General features: G+C 44.8%; 1 protein-coding gene across 2 annotated transcripts in view; it reads right to left on the bottom strand.

Annotated features, from left to right (window-relative positions):
• Nucleotides 1-11,375: 11,375 nt before the first annotated feature.
• The window catches only part of LOC115463673 (zinc finger protein 568-like), an 80,401-nt gene continuing 73,219 nt past the window's right edge, over nt 11,376-18,557 (bottom strand). For both annotated transcript variants that reach the window (XM_030194390.1, XM_030194382.1), the window contains exons 5-6: nt 13,862-13,990; nt 11,376-12,740 (exon numbers count right to left, since the gene is read on the bottom strand). In XM_030194390.1, the coding sequence (XP_030050250.1) occupies nt 11,776-12,740; nt 13,862-13,990 (1,094 nt within the window). In that variant the 3' untranslated portion in view covers nt 11,376-11,775. The remainder of the gene's footprint in view (nt 12,741-13,861; nt 13,991-18,557) is intronic.

Here is an 18,557-nt window from a genome sequence, read left to right as displayed (position 1 = left end):
GCTACTGTACCTGCAGCAGGCAGTGGTTAGGACAGGATGCCGGCGTTGGGGTCCTTCTGCTGCCACGTCCCGCCTACTCTGATTCAACTTGCTGTTTCCACGTAGGCAGGACGCGGCAGGCCAAGGACACCGTCGGGACCAAGGAGGTTTGAAGTGATGAGCCGCCTATCTACTCCACGGTAAGCAAGGAAGCCAAGTTGGTTAATCTCTGTTTCCACTCCCCTGCACAGCCGTCATCTCTAGTACACTCAATCCAAAGCAAGCAAACCTATGAGCTGCTGCATCCACCAGTGGCGTAGCTAAGTGGGGCCTGGGGGGCCTGGGCCCCCGTAGATTCGGCCCTGGTCCCCTGCAGACGACCCTCTTGAACCCCCCTCCCACCACCACCCCTCCCCCGCTGCCCGCCCCCGCATGATGTACCTTGTTGTCACATCTGTGGCCGTGACCACCCTCAGACTTACTTCATTCCTGGGGGCCAGCAGCTCTGCTAGCTTCTGTCTGTCTTTGTGTTAGTCTTGTCTCTGGCTCTGTGTGCTGATTACTTCACTAGACCTCACCTGTGTGTGCTATGCCTCTCTGGGGAGCCAGAATCTAAGATGGCTGCCACCGGCTCTGTGCCAGCTTCCAAGATGGCTCCTGCCTGTCTTTCCTGTGGGCTCACTTCCTATGTGTGTCAAGCCTCTCTTTGGGGTCAGTGTAATTCCTGCTTCTGTCCTGCTGCTGGCGACTCATCAGTGAGAGCCTTCATAAGGAAGGGATGTGCTTGCAGTCAGGGCCTTTGCATAAGTGTTATGCTCTTAGGCCAGGTCAGGTTAGTAAGTGTCTGCTGCACTACTGCTTAGCCTCTCTCTGGGTTCCAGCCCAGCTTCTTTCTGTGTCTGTGTCTCTGTTGTCCTTCCGTGGGGGGTCTTACCTGCCACTGTCTGTCTGTGGACTGCGGTCCTTCCTGGCTTACCCTGGGTAGGGGTGAAGCCTCTGTCTGTGGACTGTGGGTCCTTCCTGGCTTACCCTGTGTTTGGGGTGAAGCCTCTGTTCCTGGCTTACCCTGTGTTTGGGGTGAAGCCTCTGCTCCAAGCTTACCCTGTGTTGGGGTGAAGCCTCTGTTCCTGGCTTACCCTGTGTTGGGGTGAAGCCTCTGTCCCTGGCTTACCCTGGGTTGGGGTGAAGCCTTTGTCCTGGTTTTCTCTGTCTGTTCACCTGTCTGCCCAAGACCCTTGGCCTGTTATTCCTGGTTTGCTCTCTTTACCCTGAACCCTGCCTTGCCTAGCCTGTGTGCCTACTCTGCTTGTATATCCTGAGTGTATATCCTGAATCCTGTATCTCTCTAGCTAGTGTGTATTTCCTGGGTGGTTATTCCTGTATCCTGTCTCCACCTAGCTAGAGGGTTTACCTGTGGGTATTCCCGGATCCCCGTTCTGCCTAGTGTGTTGCTGCCCTAGTCCTTGCTCCTGCTAGCTTCTGTACGCCTTGTGTTCCTTGGTCTGTCTTCTGGGTCTTGCTAGTGGCTGTGCAGCAGCACCCTGTCTGAGTCTAGTTCCGTGCCCTGTTGCCCTCGTGTATCCCAGACCCAGGGTGGGTCCTCTGGATCTTCAGTTCCTGCCTTATCCTGCAAGTCCTGCCGGCCGCCTGCACTTCGGAGCTCAACTCCGGAGGAACGGTGGCTAGATGCAGGTGAAGCTGTTCCTGTCTCATCTGTTCTAGTTGCCTGCCTTGTACTACTCCAGTCCAAAGTTCCAGTACTGCTGTTCTGTGTTTCCAGTCCCGAGGTGGTCTTGCCTGCCGCTGCCGCTCCTCGGCAGTGGCCCAAGGGCTCACGAACTCCAGTTCTGCCTCGAGGACCTGACAGAATGCCCAGGCCCTCGAGAACGCGACACTTGTTTGCTGGCGGGGGTCCCCAAACCCCGTCAGCCGAAGAATCTTCTTCAGTGCCGGAGTTAGTAGACTCCGGCACCTTCATTCAACGAAGTTCATGTGAAGATCAGCTGTTTTTGACACCTTACATCCTGCACCGTGCATGTAGCCTCGTGCAGGACGTAAGGTGTCAAAACCAGCTGATCTTCACACGAACTTCGTTGAACGAAGGCGCCGGAGTCTACTAACTCTGGTGCTGAAGAAGACTATTCGGCTGGTGGGGTTTTTGGAGCCCCGCCAGCAAACAAGGTACATCATGCGGCGGCGGGGTGGGCGGCGACGGCGGGGAGGGTTGGTGGCGGGAGGGGGGGTTTAAGAGGGTCGTCGGCAGTAGTGAGCGAGCGATTGGGCGGGGGGGAGGCGGCTAAACAGTGCCCCCCCACCTCGGGCTCTGGACCCCCCTCCCGGCAAGGTCTGACTACGCCCCTGGCATCCACATTGTCGTTCTTTATTGTTTGTCCATTTGTAACAAGTCTAAAGCTGTTTCAATTGGATAGGAGTAGTGCCTTAAAAGGCAGAGGTCAAAAGTTTTTGTTTTTTTTACTTATTGGACAGCTTTTTAATTTATTTGAAAGCTTCCCATAAGATATAAATATCATGAAATAACAATTGAATATCACTAAAACATATTTAAAAATTATTATAGCTGGTAGAAACAGCAATTTTAAACTCTGTATTTTGTGCTCATTTTTCTACACTAAAAACTAAATAAATACACTGGATACAATACAGATGACCAAATTTCAGTGAGGATATCCTGTTTCTTGATGGGTTCATCTTAACTGTTGTTGTAATCTACCTTGGGAAGCCTGGTGTTATAAAGATGATGGCATATATATTGAAATTAAATGGAAGTAGAATTAAACTCTCCTTTCATTGGGGCACATGGAATCAGATCTTAATCTGTTTTGTAGAAGTTTATCTTTTAGATACACAAATGGATTATTCTGTTTTGAACATGTTTCAGGGGCAAGTGGTTTTATTAGTCAAAATAAAAATAAATATTTTGTTTCATGTAGATTTCTTTTGTTTAAACATAAATGGGCCATAAGCCCCTAATGCAGCCCATATTGGTTTTCTTATATTTTTTTCTTGTGCTAATGTATACTGTGCGAAAACGGAAAACTCATCTCTGTCTGGTTGGTAATAGAAGGAGCTCATTGTGAACACTATCCACCCTAAAAGGTTGTTTTGTGGCTGTACATGAAGAATTGTGATATTGAATAAATAAACGTATGTGTAGCGTGCCTGCACGGGTAGGGGAGGAGGGGAGAGAAATGTGTTGTGTCCCCCCCCCCCCCCACCACCACCAAAATTGCAGGGCTGGCTATGCCTGGAGAGAGAGCCTGTTGTTAAAATTTTACCAGCTAACTCTCTCCCTGAGAATAGCCAGCTCTGCAATTTGGGGGGGGGGGGGGGGGGCGTGCAGAGGTAGACAGGGGGCGCAGAAGTGGATGGGGGGGCGCAGAGGTGGACTGAGGAGAGAGCCTGTTGTTAAAAATTTACCAGCACACCACTGCATATTATACATACAACATCACTGGTCAGGAATTTCAGGCTCTTATCTCATCAGCCGGGAGGCCCGTTGCAGCGAAAGCCCGAAGTCTCCTTATGACCAGGAACAAGTCTTTTCTGTACGGTGCGTCCACCCACAGATGAGCCTCAAAACTCTGCTGCAACAAGCCCCCCTTTTTATTAAGCTAAAGCTTATTTTCAGAGCCAAGGAAAATTACAGGAATGTACATTTATTTTATTTATTTATTTAATATATTTATACCCCACATTTTCTCGCTAGTTGCAGGCTCAATGTGGCTTACACAAAACTGTATGATGGCTACAGTAAAGAAAAGTATAATCAAACAGCATTAAAGTAAGATAATGAACATATAGATAACTTTTAAACAGCAATATGTAGATGATGATAAAGAATAATTAGTGTCTATGAGTCTTGTTGAATCAGGAGTTAAGCAGATTATGTTGAACCTGGAGAATAAGCCTTCTTGAACAGGATGGACTTCAATATTTTTCTGAAATTCAGGTAATTCTGAGTGGATTTAACTGATTTGGGTAAAGCATTCCACAGTTGTGTGCCCAAGAAGGTGAAGTTGGAGGCATAAGTAGATTTGTACTTAAGTCCATGAGGATAAAGTCACATGCTTCCGGCCCAAGTAAACAAACCACTGGCCAGGTGGCTCATCTCCTGAACTCTGAGCATATCCTGTTTCCCTCCTGCACAAACTGAATTGATCAGAGACATGCCTATCTTCCACATTCCAACTTGTTTTTGTATTTACAAGGAAAGTTACTTTCAGTCAAAGACAGAAGATTTTAGAGTGTATTATCGGACAAAGCAGGGTTGAAAAGCAATCCTTTACATCTTCCATTACAAGTGTAAGCCCTGCTTCTTTCTGATGTGTTTTAGAAGCAGCCCTTCTCTTTAGCCTACTTTAACCCTTTGTCTGCTGTGTATGTCTCCGGATTCTTGTGAGCATTCCTCCATATCTGATTTGTGTATGTAAAGGCAGCTTTCCCTGTTTGCTTACTTTTCCCTTTGTCTCTAGTGTCTGTTATTTGACTCTGTGGCACAGCCTTGTGTAGTCCTATAAGCAGCTTCCCTTTACCCTTGTGTGTTGTGTGGCCAGCCTTGTGTATTTTTATGAGTGGTTTCCCTTTACCTTTGAGTCCTGTATGGCCAGCCTTGTGTATTCTTGTGAGTAGATTCCCTTGACCCTTGAGTGCTGAGTGCTACAGCCTAGAGTGTATTCCTTTAGTTGGCTCCCTTTACTCTTGAGTGCTGCGTGGCCAGCCTTGTGTATTTCTATGAGTGGCTTCCCTTTTCCCTGAGTGCTGTATGGTACAGCTTAGAGTGTTCCCTCATGAGTGGCTTCCCTTATCTTTGAGTTCTGTATGGCATAGCCGTGAGTATTCCTCTGTGTGGCCTTGTCTTGAGTTTTTCCTGTGTGCTTTCTGAGTTCTCTTTGTGAGATTTCTGGTTGTGTTTGGGTGGATTGCTTTTTTATTTAGCTGTGACTACTAGCACAGCCTTCAGCGGTCTCTCTGGGTGGCACAAGTGGGCCGTTCTTCCGGTTAGCTGTGTCTACTAGCACAGTCCTGTGCATCCCCTATGTTTGATTCTGAGTGGGTGGTTCTTCTGTTTGCTATGACTACTAGCTCAGCCGTGAGCTGACTCTGTGTGGCACTAGTGGACAGCTCTTCCGTTTTAGCTGGGACTACTAGCTCAGCCTTGAGCTACCTCTGTGTGTGATTTCTGTTTGACTTGGTTAGGATTATTCGTTTATAGCTGTGGATCTAGCACAGCCCTGAGTGTCCTCTCTGTTTGGTTCTGTTTGTGCTTGAGTGGGTGGTTCTTCTGTTTAGCTGGGACTACTAGCCCAGCCCTGTGCTACCTCTCTGTGTGATATCTGTTTGACTTGGTTAGGGCTATTAATTTATAGCTAGGGTTCTAAGCCCAGTCCTGTGCTGCCTTCCTGTGTGGTTTTCTTATCTTTTACTTGTGGTTTCTACCATGTGAGTCTAAGTGGGGTTGTCTTTTCCCCTTCAGTTTCTTTGTGCCTGTGTGTAGGGTCTTTTGAACCCTTGTTTGTGGCTCTGTTTAGTGCAGTGTGTGTGCACTGCTTGAGTGGTACTTGCTCAAGAGATTCTGTTCTGTTTCTTTTCCCTTCCCTCTGTTATGATTCGATTCCAGTTCGGCAGTGAGGCCCTTACGCTTGCACTCTGTATGAGTGGGTTCCGGATCGGCCGTGAGGCCTGCCGGACTGGTCTGTCTCCCTTTTCTGGTGGTGCTTGTTGCTTGTCTTGAGTGTGCTCTGTCTATTTGCCATGTCTGTTTGTATTCAGTGCCTGGTTCGCCTCTGCTCTACGCCTCCCCAGAGGACTTGTCTGCTGCAGCCTGGCTGTAGCCCACGGGCTCACCATCCCGGGTTCCATGATAAAGGCTAAATAGGTTATGGTTTGGAAAAGATACAACTATGGGCAGGTATAATAGAGGTCTATATAATAATGGGGTAGAAAGGAAGGGGTAAAGGATAATATACAACAAAGAAAGTGGAGACTGACTCAATTACTTCCACGAAGGGAGTATGAACCAAAAGAGTCTTTATTAAGTCAAGCTCTGGGAAGTCATTGATTCAGTCTCCACTTTCTCTGTTGTATATTAGACATATCGCGGGGATTTCTTCTGGTTCTATCTTTGTTGTTGTTGCTGCTTCCATGGGTAAACTGTTTCAGAAAGTACAAAGAATAGGGGTGGGGGAGGGGGAGGGGGCATATAACAAAGTTACTAAGCAGTACATTTAAAACAAATCAGAAAAAATTAGGAATGGGCATTTTAACGATCTATTAAAGTGATAAATATGTTAGAATTTTAACACAAACCACATTTTTAACACATTTTATTTATTACACAATTTTTATACTACACTATCTGTTGTATTAGGCAATTTACAAATTAATCTAACTATATAAATGACAAGTGACCGACTCACCCACAAATGTGCAGTAGAGACTTCCCTCTCTGTCCCGCCCTCGCGTCAAGACGTGATGACGTCAGAGGGCGGAACAGAGAGGGAAACGGACGCTGCCGCTGGAGACGAAGCAACATCGCCGGCGCACCAACCTCCACCCCCCCATCCCCGACGTCACCGCCGCTCCCGCCCCTCCATATCGGGCCCTTGCACTGACATGACTGACAGCGCCTCTCACCTCTGCTGCTGCCTGCAGTGCTTTCACAAGGAGGTGTGAGGCGCTGTCATGTCAGTGCAGGGGGCCCGGCATGGAGGGGGGAGGGAGTGGTGGCGAGGAGGGTAGCTGGACATGGGGGGAGGGCAGGGAGGAGAGAGGAGGGTTGCTGGACATGGGGAGAGAGCAGGGCAGAGAGGAGGGTTGGTGGACGGGGGGGGGGGGGGAGGCCAAGAGAAAGAGGAGGGTTGCTGGATATGGGGGGAGGGCAGGGGAGAGAGGAGGGTCGGTGGATGGGGTGAGGCCAGGGGAGACAGGAGGGCTGCTGGACATGGGGGGGGAGGGCAGAGGAAAGAGCAGGGTTGCTGGACATGGATCGATGGAGGAGAGGGGAGGGCAGGGGAGAGAGGAGGGCTGCTGGACATGGGGGAAGGCATGGGAGAGAGGATGGTTGGTGGATGGGGGGGGGAGGTCAAGGGAAAGAGGAGGGTTGCTAGATATGGGGGGAGGCCAGGGAAGAGAGGATGGTTGGTGGATAGGGGGAGGTCAGGGGATACAGGAGGGCTGCTGGACATGGGGGGGGGGGAGGGCAGGGAAGAAAGCAGGGTTGCTGGACATGGATCGGGGGAGGGCAGGGGAGAGAGGAGGTTTGCTGGACATGGATGGATGGAGGTGAGAATTATTACATTTTGCGAAACACAAATCTCGCCCATTTTAACGGGCTTAACGGTTAGTATACATAATAAACAATGATTACCAAAACACAAGCTTTGGAGCCCTTTCAAAAGAAGCGGTAAGCAATAATGTTTATTGAATGCTAAAAGGTAGTACCGTGGGTCATGCTCAGGCATCCCGCCGTTAGCACGCAGGGGTACTTGGGGGCGGAGAGTAGGCGTGCCGGTTAGCATGGATTTAGCGCCTGAGCCTTTACCGCCTAGTAAACAGGTGACGGTAAGGGCCTCCTGTGCTAATGGCCATGCGCTAATTGGGAAATTAGCATGTGGCCATTAATGGAAAAACCTGGAATTGAGGCCATTTTACCGCCACACTAAAGATGGCCTCATTGAGCGTGAAAGCCACATGCTAAAAATAGCGCAGGTCACTTTTTTGTGCGGCTTAGTAAAAGGGCCCCTAAGTTAAAATAAAATTGTATAGATTAAAAAAAAAAATCACTCAAGCACTGCTAGATCTAAAATACAGTTGTCGTCAGTTAAAAGCCTATTGAAACAAGAATGCTTTTAGTTGTTTACGAAATTGTAAATAATTTTTAATTTTGCACAACTGTTCTGGGAGTGTAATCATCTGTAGACGAGCTCCCTCTACGTAAAACTTCCAGAAGCGGAGCCAGGTTGATGGTGCGGGGGAGCGAGAGCGGCGCTAGAGCGGACTTCCACCGGCGCTGGCGCACATTTTCAATGCAACACATTGATAAAAAAATAGGCGCTGGAGCTAGCAGAACTCTGTTTGGGGGAGCGGCCGCTCCCCTGGCAGCCCCCCTGGCTATGCCACTGAAAACATCCTTCACCTATAATCGTCTAGTCTAATGTGTTTAAAAGATGGTAAATCGACAATAAATTTATCAACAGAACATAGAACCCGAGATGGACAATGAACTCTTCACATTGTTGTTATTGGCAAAGGAACCTCATCGTTCAATGCTTTGAAAATCAAGGCCAGTGTTTTCAACCATATCCAAAACAGAGAAATATGTTTGAATCTCGAGGTGTTTGACAAGAGATGGGCCATGGCATTTTGCGCTAACTTTAAAGGTTTAAGAAAGACTAGCTACCACCCCAAGCAGAGCAGAGCAACAGCAGATCAACACACGTAGATAATCGTAGAAAGGACTTTAATTCTACCAAATACACTTATGCCTGACGTGGCCAGATATTGCCCAAATTAATAAAACATACATACCAATTAGTAAAATTAAAATACAAATTATCTGATTATAAGACAAAGTCCTCATTAGGTCCTCACTTTGAATGTGCTGTGTCAGCATTGCCACTTGGCTTTGTAAACAGGGGGGGGGGGGGGGGGGGGGTAAGTAAATAAAAAAAGCTGTAAAAAATATAGAATCAGCAGATTTTAAAAATCTGATTCCCTTAAAAACCGAAGAGTGCAAGATTAACAATTTTTGAAAATGTGATGAAAATCTATTTATTGGGATGCATGGTAATTTTAAACACTCAGTCCAGCTTACATAGTAACATAGTAGATGACGGCAGATAAAGACTTGTACGGTCCATTCAGTCTGCCCAACAAGATAAACTCATTGTGTGTGATACTTTATAAGTATACCTGCCCTTCATTTGTCCTTGCCATTTTCAGAAGTCAAAAACAGCAAGGCAAGTGGTCCGTCAAATCCAATATGGAAGCTAAAACAAGGCAGACCTTGTAAAAAAACACAGGGGGGTCTTTTACTAAGGCGTGCTCACTTTTTTTGGCACGTGCCAAAATTGTAGGCGCGCTAAATGTTAGAGACGCCAATGCATTCCTATGGGCGTCTCTAACGTTTAGTTCGCCCACAATTTTAGCGTACCCTAAAAACGTGAGCGCGCCTTAGTAAAAGACGCCCACAGCTTTTATAAATAGATTAAAAGCTCCCAGAAATTTAACATAAAATGCCCATCATGGCCATGTTTTGCCAGTATAAGATGGCTGCGTCAGGGGCAGCGCATCAAGATTCTGGGATCAATATACCGTATTTTTCGGACTATAAGATGCACCAGACCATAAGGCGCACCTAGGTTTTAGAGGAGGGAAATAGGAAATTTTTTTTTTTCCTTTTTCCCTCCTCTAAAACCTAGGTGCTCCGGTACGTCTTGTCCGAGTTCGGGATCGCCCTCTCCCCGGCCCTGTCACCACTTCTCCCCTACTCACGTCACGCGATGTTCCCTGGTGGTCTAGTGACGTTGGGGCAGGAAAGAGCCCCCTCTTTCCTGCCCAGCGCGCTGCTCTCCGTCCTCCTGTATGCTGCCTGACGGTCTCGGCAAGATTCAAAATGGCCGCCGATACTTCACTTCTTTCCTGCCCCGACGTCACTAGACCACCAGGGAACATCGCGTGATGTGAGTAGGGGAGAAGTGGTGACAGGGCCGGGGGGAGGGCGGGAGGGAGGGAACTCGCTACCTTCGGACTATAAGACGCACCCCCCTTTTTCCTCCCAAATTTTGGGGGAAAAAAGTGCGTCTTATAGTCCGAAAAATACAGTAGTTTTCTAAGTGCACATGATTGTACATATTATTTTTAACTTTTCCCTGATTATCACTGACTTAATTCTGTTCCTCATTCATTTTACTTCTGCATTTCATTTTAATACTTTCTTTGAACCATTTATTGCATTACCTCATTTATCTCATTTTACTATATTTTATATTGTTTTTATAATCCAATCATTAATTATTTTACGGTATGAATGTTTATGTGCGATCTGAATCCATAATTGCATTTATAACTGTATTTCTGTGTGTTTTTATGTTAGACCCCTGAGGCGCCGAAACACGGCCCGTGTCGGGTCTTTTTCACAATAAAGGACGGCTATTATCTCTTTCTTGAAGGCCCAGTGGTACTTTTTTGTCTGAACCCCAAAGAACAGCAAGATTCCGGAATCCTAAAGAGTAACAAGATTCCATGCACAATCTCAGAATAGCAACATTCCAAGCAGAACCCCAAAGAACAGGAAGATTCCGGAATCCTAAAGAGTAACAAGATTCCATGCAGAAACCCAAATTGTGGCAACATTCCATGCTACCAATCCTAGGGCAAGAGTGAAAAATCAATTCACTTTTACCCGTTCTACACCACTCAGGATTTTGTTCACCTGAATCATATCCCCCTCAGCCATTTCTTTTACAAGCTGAAGAGCCCTAACTTCTTTAGTGTTTCCTCATATGGGAGCAGCTTCATCCTGTTTATCATTTTGGTCACCCTTCTTTGAAACTTTTCTAATTTCGCTATATCTTTTTTGAAATACAGCAACCAAAATTGAACAGAGTACTCAAGATGGCATATTGCTGTGTGTCTGCTGAACATTGATTTATTTGTTACATTTGTATCTTACATTTTCCCACCTATTTGTAGGCTCAATGTGGCTTACGTAGTACTGAAGACGCGTTTGCAGACTCCGGTGTAAACAAATACAAAGTGATGTTGTGGTAATAGGGCTCCTGGTGATATGGATGAGGGAATAGGAACGCTAGTGAAAATGTGGTGTAGTGCCTTGTATTGAGTTGCCAAAAGCTGGGAACAGAGTGGAGTGCCAGGTAGGTGACAGGTGTGCCAGTGGGTGCAAATGCAGTATCGAATGTCTGAAATTACAGCATGGAAAAAAAATCACAAAATGGATGTTTTTTGTTCTCCTTTGCAGATTGGATAAACAAAGAAAAGTGGCCTAGATAACCGATTTTAAAGTATGCTAAAAAAAACTTTTTACATCTGTTAAATCTGTAATTCAAGGATTAAGGGTAGGTATAGTGGTCAGGGGGTTGGGGTTACGTAAGTACTGCCACACTGGGACAGACCAAAGGTCCATCAAGCCCAGCATTCTGTTTCCAACAGTGGCCAATCCAGGTCACAAATACCTGGCAAGATCCAAAAAAAGTTCAATTCATTTTATGCTGCTTATCCCAGAAATAAGCAGTGGATTTTCCCCAAGTCAATTTAATAATGGTCTATGGGCTTTTCCTTTAGGAAGCCATCCAGACCCCTTTTAAACCCCGTTAAGCTAACCGCCTTTACCACATTCTCTGGCAACGAATTCCAGAGTTTAATTACACGTTCAGTGAAGAAACATTTTCTCCGATTCGTATTAAATTTACTACTTTGTAGTTGACGTCTTTCCTGCATGAGTTTTTTTTATTCCCTTGCATTTTGCCTTTTTTACTGAAACATGTATCACATTCAGAACATTTCTTTCCCATGTGAGTCATTTTGTGCTGCTGCAGAATACCTTTCCGACTGAAACTTTTATCACACTCAGGACATATTAATGGTCATATTAATGGTTTATCTGTCATGTGGGTCATTTCATGCTTTCTTAGGTTCTATTTCCACCTGAAATATTTATCACACTGAGAGCATTTAAATGGTTTATCTTGTGCGTGTGCCATTTTATGCAGTTGCAGGTTGCCTTTGTGACTGAAACTTTTATCTCAATCAAAACATTTAAATTTTTTTTTCTCCAGCATGCGTCTTTTTGTGTCGTTGTAGAAGGGCTTTCCGACTGAAACACTTATCACACTCAGAACATACTAATGGTTTTGAACACATTAATGTTTTTTCTTTCATGTGGGTCACTTCATGCTTTCGCAGGTTCTGTTTCAATCTGAAATACTTATTACACTGGGAACATTTAAATGGTTTCTCTTGTGTGTGAGTCATTTTATGTAGCTGCAGGTTGCCTTTCTGACTGAAACATTTATCACATTCAGAACACTTAAATGGTTTTTCCCCAGTGTGCGCCATTTTATGCAGATTCAGAAGGGCTTTTCGACTGAAACTTTTATCACATTCAGAACATTTAAATGGCTTACTTCCTGTGTGAACCCTTTTATGCTGTTGCAGGCTGCTTTTGTGACAGAAACATTTGTCACATACAGAACACTGAAATGGTTTTTCACCTGTGTGCGTCAATTTATGTTGTTGTAGGTTGCCTTTAAGACTGAAGCTTTTACCACATTCAGCACACTGAAATGGTTTTTCTCCAGTGTGAACCATTTCATGCCTTTGCAGCTCACTTTTCCAACTGAAACGTTTATCACATTCAGTACATTTAAATAGTTTGTCTTTGGTGGAATTGTCTTCAATTGGGTTAGTTTCGCAAACACCGCTAGAGGAATGAATCTTAGTCCTGAGGTTCGATATGTGGTACTTCACAAAACGTGATTGTACGGTGAAGTTTTCCTGACTATCCGTAATTTTAAGAGGTGTCTCACCTTCTTTGAGTCCCTGAGTTTGTACATGTTTTAGGCAGTAGCTGGAATTTCTCTCTTGTAAGTTTGATTTTTCTCCTTTTTGGGCTATTTCTTTCATCCTGGGTGGGCTGACTTTGGAAGGGTCCTTCTGTTTCCATTCCTCCCTCTGCTGTCTATCGCACAATCTCATTTTCTTATTAATCTTAAATCCATGATCTACTGGACAAAAATGAGAGTGTGATCATTCATTTTATAGCTATGGAGAAAAGCACGTATAACTAAACATGAGATTATTTTAAAAAGCTATTTGCTTGGCTAATATTCCATATAAGTACATATAAGTACATAAGTAATGCCATACTGGGAAAAGACCAAGGATCCATCGAGCCCAGCATCTTGTCCATGACAGCGGCCAATCCAGGCCAAGGGCACCTGGCAAGCTTCCCAAACGTACAAACATTCTATACATGTTATTCCTGGAATTTTGGATTTTTCCAAGTCCGTTTAGTAGCGGTTTATGGACTTGTCCTTTAGGAAACCATCCAACCCCTTTTTAAACTCTGCTAAGCTAACCGCCTTCACCACATTTTCCGGCAATGAATTCCAGAGTTTAATTACACATTGGGTGAAGATATATGAAAGAAAGTTGTGATGCTTGTAGAGAGAAACAGGTAGAGAGAGAAGCCATGGCTGAACTCATCCTACTGGTTCTGTGCATCTCATCCTCACTTACAATCTCTGCAGTGATTCCCTTTGCTATGATTAGTCACCAGTGGCGTAGCCAAGGGTGGGCTTGGGTGGGCCCCGGCCCACCCACTTTGGGTTCAGGCCCACCCAGTAGCAACATACTTACGAGGTGGCTGGCAGGGATCCCCAAGCCCCACCAGCTGAAAATTCCCAACAAGTGTCCCTCCTGCATACCTTGTAAGTAGCAGATCTTCGCCTGCAGTGAGCAGTGACATACATACTGCTCGCACCGGCCCCACAGCCTTCCCTCTGATGTATTTCTGCCTAGGTGGAAACAGGAAGCTGCATCAGAGGGAAGGGTGTGGGGCCAACATGAGCAGTGTGTATTAGTTGCTGCTCGCTGCTGGTGAAAATCTGCTATTTAAAAGGTATACGGGAGAGGGGGGATGTTTGAGAGACCATATGGCATGCAGGCGAGAGAAGGAGAGACCAAATCACCTGTGGGACGGGGCAAGGTTCTTCTGCCCACCCATCTTGGGCCCAGGCCCACCCAAAATGGGGTGTCTGGCTACGCCCCTGTTAGTCACTAATCAAAAACTCTGCAAAACCCTGCTAGCGACCTGGGATTCATTCAGTCCAGGCTACATCACCTGTTTCATGCAGCTCTTCACATGTGCCCACATTGGGAAGGTTTCTTCTTTTCTCAAGTCCCTGGGGCTCAATGCGGAATCTCTGTTCCTTAAATCGGATTAAGATCTCAGGTTTGGCATTAGGGGAGCCTGTTAAAGAAAAACATAATTACAACTGGTGGTCAATGTAATTGTTTAAAATGCTGATTGCAATTATTCACTGATGAGTGCCAGCTGCTGTGTAATGTCAATCTTCAGCTTCTATATGTATAGCCTAGGAATTTTATTTTAGGATTGCTACTGATAATAAATGTTTCCCCTGCCTACCAGCTCACCTGGCAGGGAGTGACATGCTGAGTGGACACCTCCAGTGCCAAGACAGTGGAAAATACCCAAGAAAGATGAACATGCTTAACTGGCAAGCTCTGACGTGGCATTATATTGCACAGAATTACACGGTGGGGGGGGGGGGGGGGGGATACACTTTGAGTTATAGTTCCCAGCAACAGTAAGGTCCACTTTTAATAATAGGAATCATGTCAATGAGACATGGAAAGAACTTAAAACTTTTATAGATACACTTCCAAGGAAACAAGACGGTGCAAAAGAAGCTGGTGAAAGCCAAAGAAGTAATAATTGATAACAACTGGAAAAGAATGGAAGAAAGGACGTTTAAAAGTTTGCTTTCTTCTTTGTTCTCCTTGTCAAATAAGAAGGGAAATAGAGAAACGATACAAGACTTGTACACAAGACACAGAATGCTATGGTTCAATGTTCTGAGAGCGAGGACCACAGATAAAAGGAGAGCTAGATCTTAGGGGAGGAGAAAGGGCAAACGGGGCTTTCTTGAATATTTGCTGTGTTTGATGGACAGACTTTGGGAATAAGAACATAAGAATAGCCATACTGGGTCTGACCAATGGTCCATCTAGCCCAGAATCCTGCTTCCATTAGTGGCTAATCCAGGTCATAAGCACCTGGCAGAATCCCAAATAGTAGCAACATTCATGCTACTAATCTATTTCTATGCTACCATAGGCAGTCGGTGGCCCAACTGTTTGGGGAGGCTAAAGGGGGCGGGGTTAGGGGGTGGAGCCAGGGGTGGAGCTTAAATCCATAATTGTCTGATAACACAGAAAAAAATAAATTAATAAAAATAAAAGTCACAATTAATACCTTTTATTAAATTTAGATATTAGATATGTATCATATGTCAAAGAATAAAGTGGTTGCTCAAAGCATATGCTAACCACAATCGCTCAACTGCAAAACACTATGCACAACTTTGTGCAAAAACACACTCAGAACCTTACTGTACCATAAATATTACACTGGGCAGAACCTAATACACCAATATACCACCCATACGGAAAATGCAGAGAAAATATGAGACAAGGGATCATATCATTACAATTCTCATGTAGAGCCACAAAACACCCTAATTCATGTTTAATGTGGGATAAAATGCCATAAATAAGTAAATAAATATAAACTTTTAATGTTGAGCACCTGATTCACAAAGTGGACATATTCCAAACACTATCATGAAAATAAAATGATCTTTTCTGCCTTTGTTGTCTGGTTGTCCGATTCTGCTGCTATCTGTTCTCAGTGCAGGTCAGGAAGTCATCCTTCTTAAATATCTCCCTAGCAACTCAGCCAACCCCCCCCCCCCCACCCCCTGCTCTCCCAGCAGTAAGGTAAACAAACCATAAACCAATTTCTACTGTGAGGATGGAGGTAAATCAACAATTTAAACCTCTCAGAGCACAGCAGGGGAGGCTTAGCCTGTCCAAGCCTACCGGGCGCCTATGTATGCTACCTATTTCTATCTCAATAGCATACTATGGACATTTTCCTCCAGGAACTTGTCCAAACCTTTTTTTTTAAAACCAAGATATACTAACCGCTGTAACCACATCCTCTAGCAAAGAGTTCCAGAGCTTAACTTTTCGTTGAGTGAAAAAATATTTCCTCCTATTACCATGTAACTTCATTGAGGGGTCCTTTTACTAAGGCATGCTGAAAAATGGGTTGTGGTAGTGTAGGTGCGGGTTTTTGGCGCACGCTGATCCATTTTTCAGCGCAACTGTAAAAAAAGGCCTTCTTAAAATTTTGCCGAAAATTGCCACGCATCCGTTTTACCATTAGCCATTGACCTAGAGGTAAAGTCTCACGCGGTAACCGGGCGGTAATGACCTAAGAATGCCAAAAGCCACTTGGCGCATGTCCGATATGCGCATCCGAAAATAACAATTATTTTTCGGCCATGCACAAAAAATGAAATTACTGCAAGAGCCATGTGGTAGCCGTGCGGAACTCCATTTGGACTTCAGAAAATGAGCACAGGTACACATCTGACCATTGCTCCCTTACCTTGTGTGCTGAGTCCTCCAAAACTCACTACCCCCAACTGTACACTACTACCATAGCCCTTACGGATGAAGGGGGCACCTATATGTGGGTACAGTGGGTATCTGGTGAGTTTTGGAGGGCTTACAGTTTCCGCCACAAGTGTAACAGGTGGGGGGGGGGGGGGGGGTACGGGCCTGGGTCCACCTGTCTGCAGTGCACTGCACCCACCACTAGCTCAAAACGTCTTAATTTTAGTCCTGAATGGTTTTCTTTTGTTCCATTATGGCTGAAAAACATCCAAGTGTTAGGAACGCCCATATCCTGCCCTTAGTATGCCCCTGGCAGGCCCCTTGTAATTTCAACGCACTTCTACTACTACTACTTATCATTTCTAAAGTGCTACTAGACGTACGCAGTGCTGTACACTTGAACATGAAGAGACAGTCCCTGCTCGACAGAGCTTACAATCTAATTAGGACAGACAAACAGGACAAACAAGAGATAAAGGAATATTAAAGTGAGGATGATAAAATAAGGGTTCTTCTGATGGACTTCATAGAAAAATGTCTACAAATGAGTTTTGAAAATACCACTTTGGACGTTTTTGTGAGAAAAACGTCCAAATATAGGTTTATGCCACTTTTTGGACGTTTTGCTCTTTTGAAAATGAGCTCCACTGTTACTTGTGCAGTTAGCGTGGGTGAACTTACTGAATCCTCAAGAAGAGATATTAAATGCATTTGCACTAACTGCAGCTAGTCACGATCCAGGTAATTCTATACGGACGTTTAAGGGCCCTTTTACTAAGGCATGTAGACGCCTACGTGCGTACAACAGGCGTCAAATTGGAACTACCGCCCGGCTACCGCGTCATCCGGGCGGTAATTCCATTTTTGATGCGCGTCCAAAATGTGAAGTAGAAAATGACACTTACCCGGCAGTAATCGGCAGTATACTGCACAGTCAATGGGTGGCGGTGAGGTCTCATGCCAAAAATGGACGTGCGCTGGTTTTAATTTTGGCGCACGTCCATGTCTGGCCACAAAAAAAAAGGCCTTTTTTTGTAGGCTCGCTGAAAAATGGACCTGCGCATGTCCAAAACACGCGCCTACACAAGCGTAGGCCATTTTTCGGCATGCCTTAGTAAAAGGGCCCCTTTGGCATCATATGTATGCTTGTGAAGGACCAGAATACTGCCATAAACCTGCCACTATCTTCGATAGTGAGTAGTTTGCAGGTTGGCCCACACATGGGCGGAGTCAAGGCAAGGCGCAATTACACATGTAAGTTACTCATGTATCTTTGGAATCTAGGTGTGAGCATTTAAACCAGCTCTATCACTGACATAGGTGCTCTCACCTATTAGATACCCTTTACAGAACTAATCCCAATATGCAGTAAAGAACTTTTCAGTTCAATAACTGTAAAGGACACGCTCGGCAAACTCCCAACTATTACCACACAGTGTCCGCACTTACTGTGTGTCAATATTTGCTGTTTATTTATTTGTTACATTTATAGTCCACATTTTCCCACCTATTTGTATGCTCAATGTGGCTTACATAGTACCGGAGAGGCCTTTGCAGGCTCCAGTGTGAACAAATACAAAGCGATGTTGTGGTAAGATAAAGTTCATGTGGCCCAGCCACACTAAGGAATCGTACAGCGGAAGAGTTGTGTTATGTCCATTACGTTCTTTAGTTTTGTTGTGTTGCAGAGATGAGGCATTTATGTTGGATCGGTAGGGTATGCCTTTTTAAACAGGTTAGTTTTTAGTGTTTTCCGGAAGTTTAGGTGGTCGTTCGTAGTTTTCAAGGCTTTTGGTAATGCGTTCCACAGTTGTGTGCTTATGTAGGAAAAACTGGACGCGTAAGTTGATTTGTATTTGAGTCCTTTGCAGCTTGGGTAGTGCAGATTTAGGTACTTTCGTGTTGATTCGGATGTGTTTCTAGTTGGTAGGTCGATCAAGTCCATCATGTATCCTGGAGCTTCACGTTTAGGCACGTTAAGTGCAAAAAATTACTGTACTATAGTAAAAAGGCCCCTTTATGAGACTGGATTATTCTCATCTGCTTTCACCTGTATGGAATTTGTTTTATTGTTTGAATTTAATTTAAAATGTTTGCTTTTTATTTTTATTCTAGTATCTATTATGTGGTTTTTGTTGATATTAAATTTTATTTTATCTTCTTGGTCTGGTGGTTATTAATTGCCTCTTTTGTACTGCATTTGTTGGATATTATATTTCATGTTCTATTTATTTATTAGGATTTATTTACCGCCTATTTGAAGGAATTCACTCAAGGCGGTGTACAGTAAGAATAAATCAAACATGAGCAATAGACAATTACAGCGGTAAAAA

This window comes from Microcaecilia unicolor, chromosome 1 (assembly GCF_901765095.1).
Source record: "Microcaecilia unicolor chromosome 1, aMicUni1.1, whole genome shotgun sequence".
Classification (NCBI taxonomy): domain Eukaryota; kingdom Metazoa; phylum Chordata; class Amphibia; order Gymnophiona; family Siphonopidae; genus Microcaecilia; species Microcaecilia unicolor.
The sequence above is the reverse complement of the archived record's forward strand: the minus strand, read 5'-3'. Positions and strand labels throughout refer to the sequence as shown.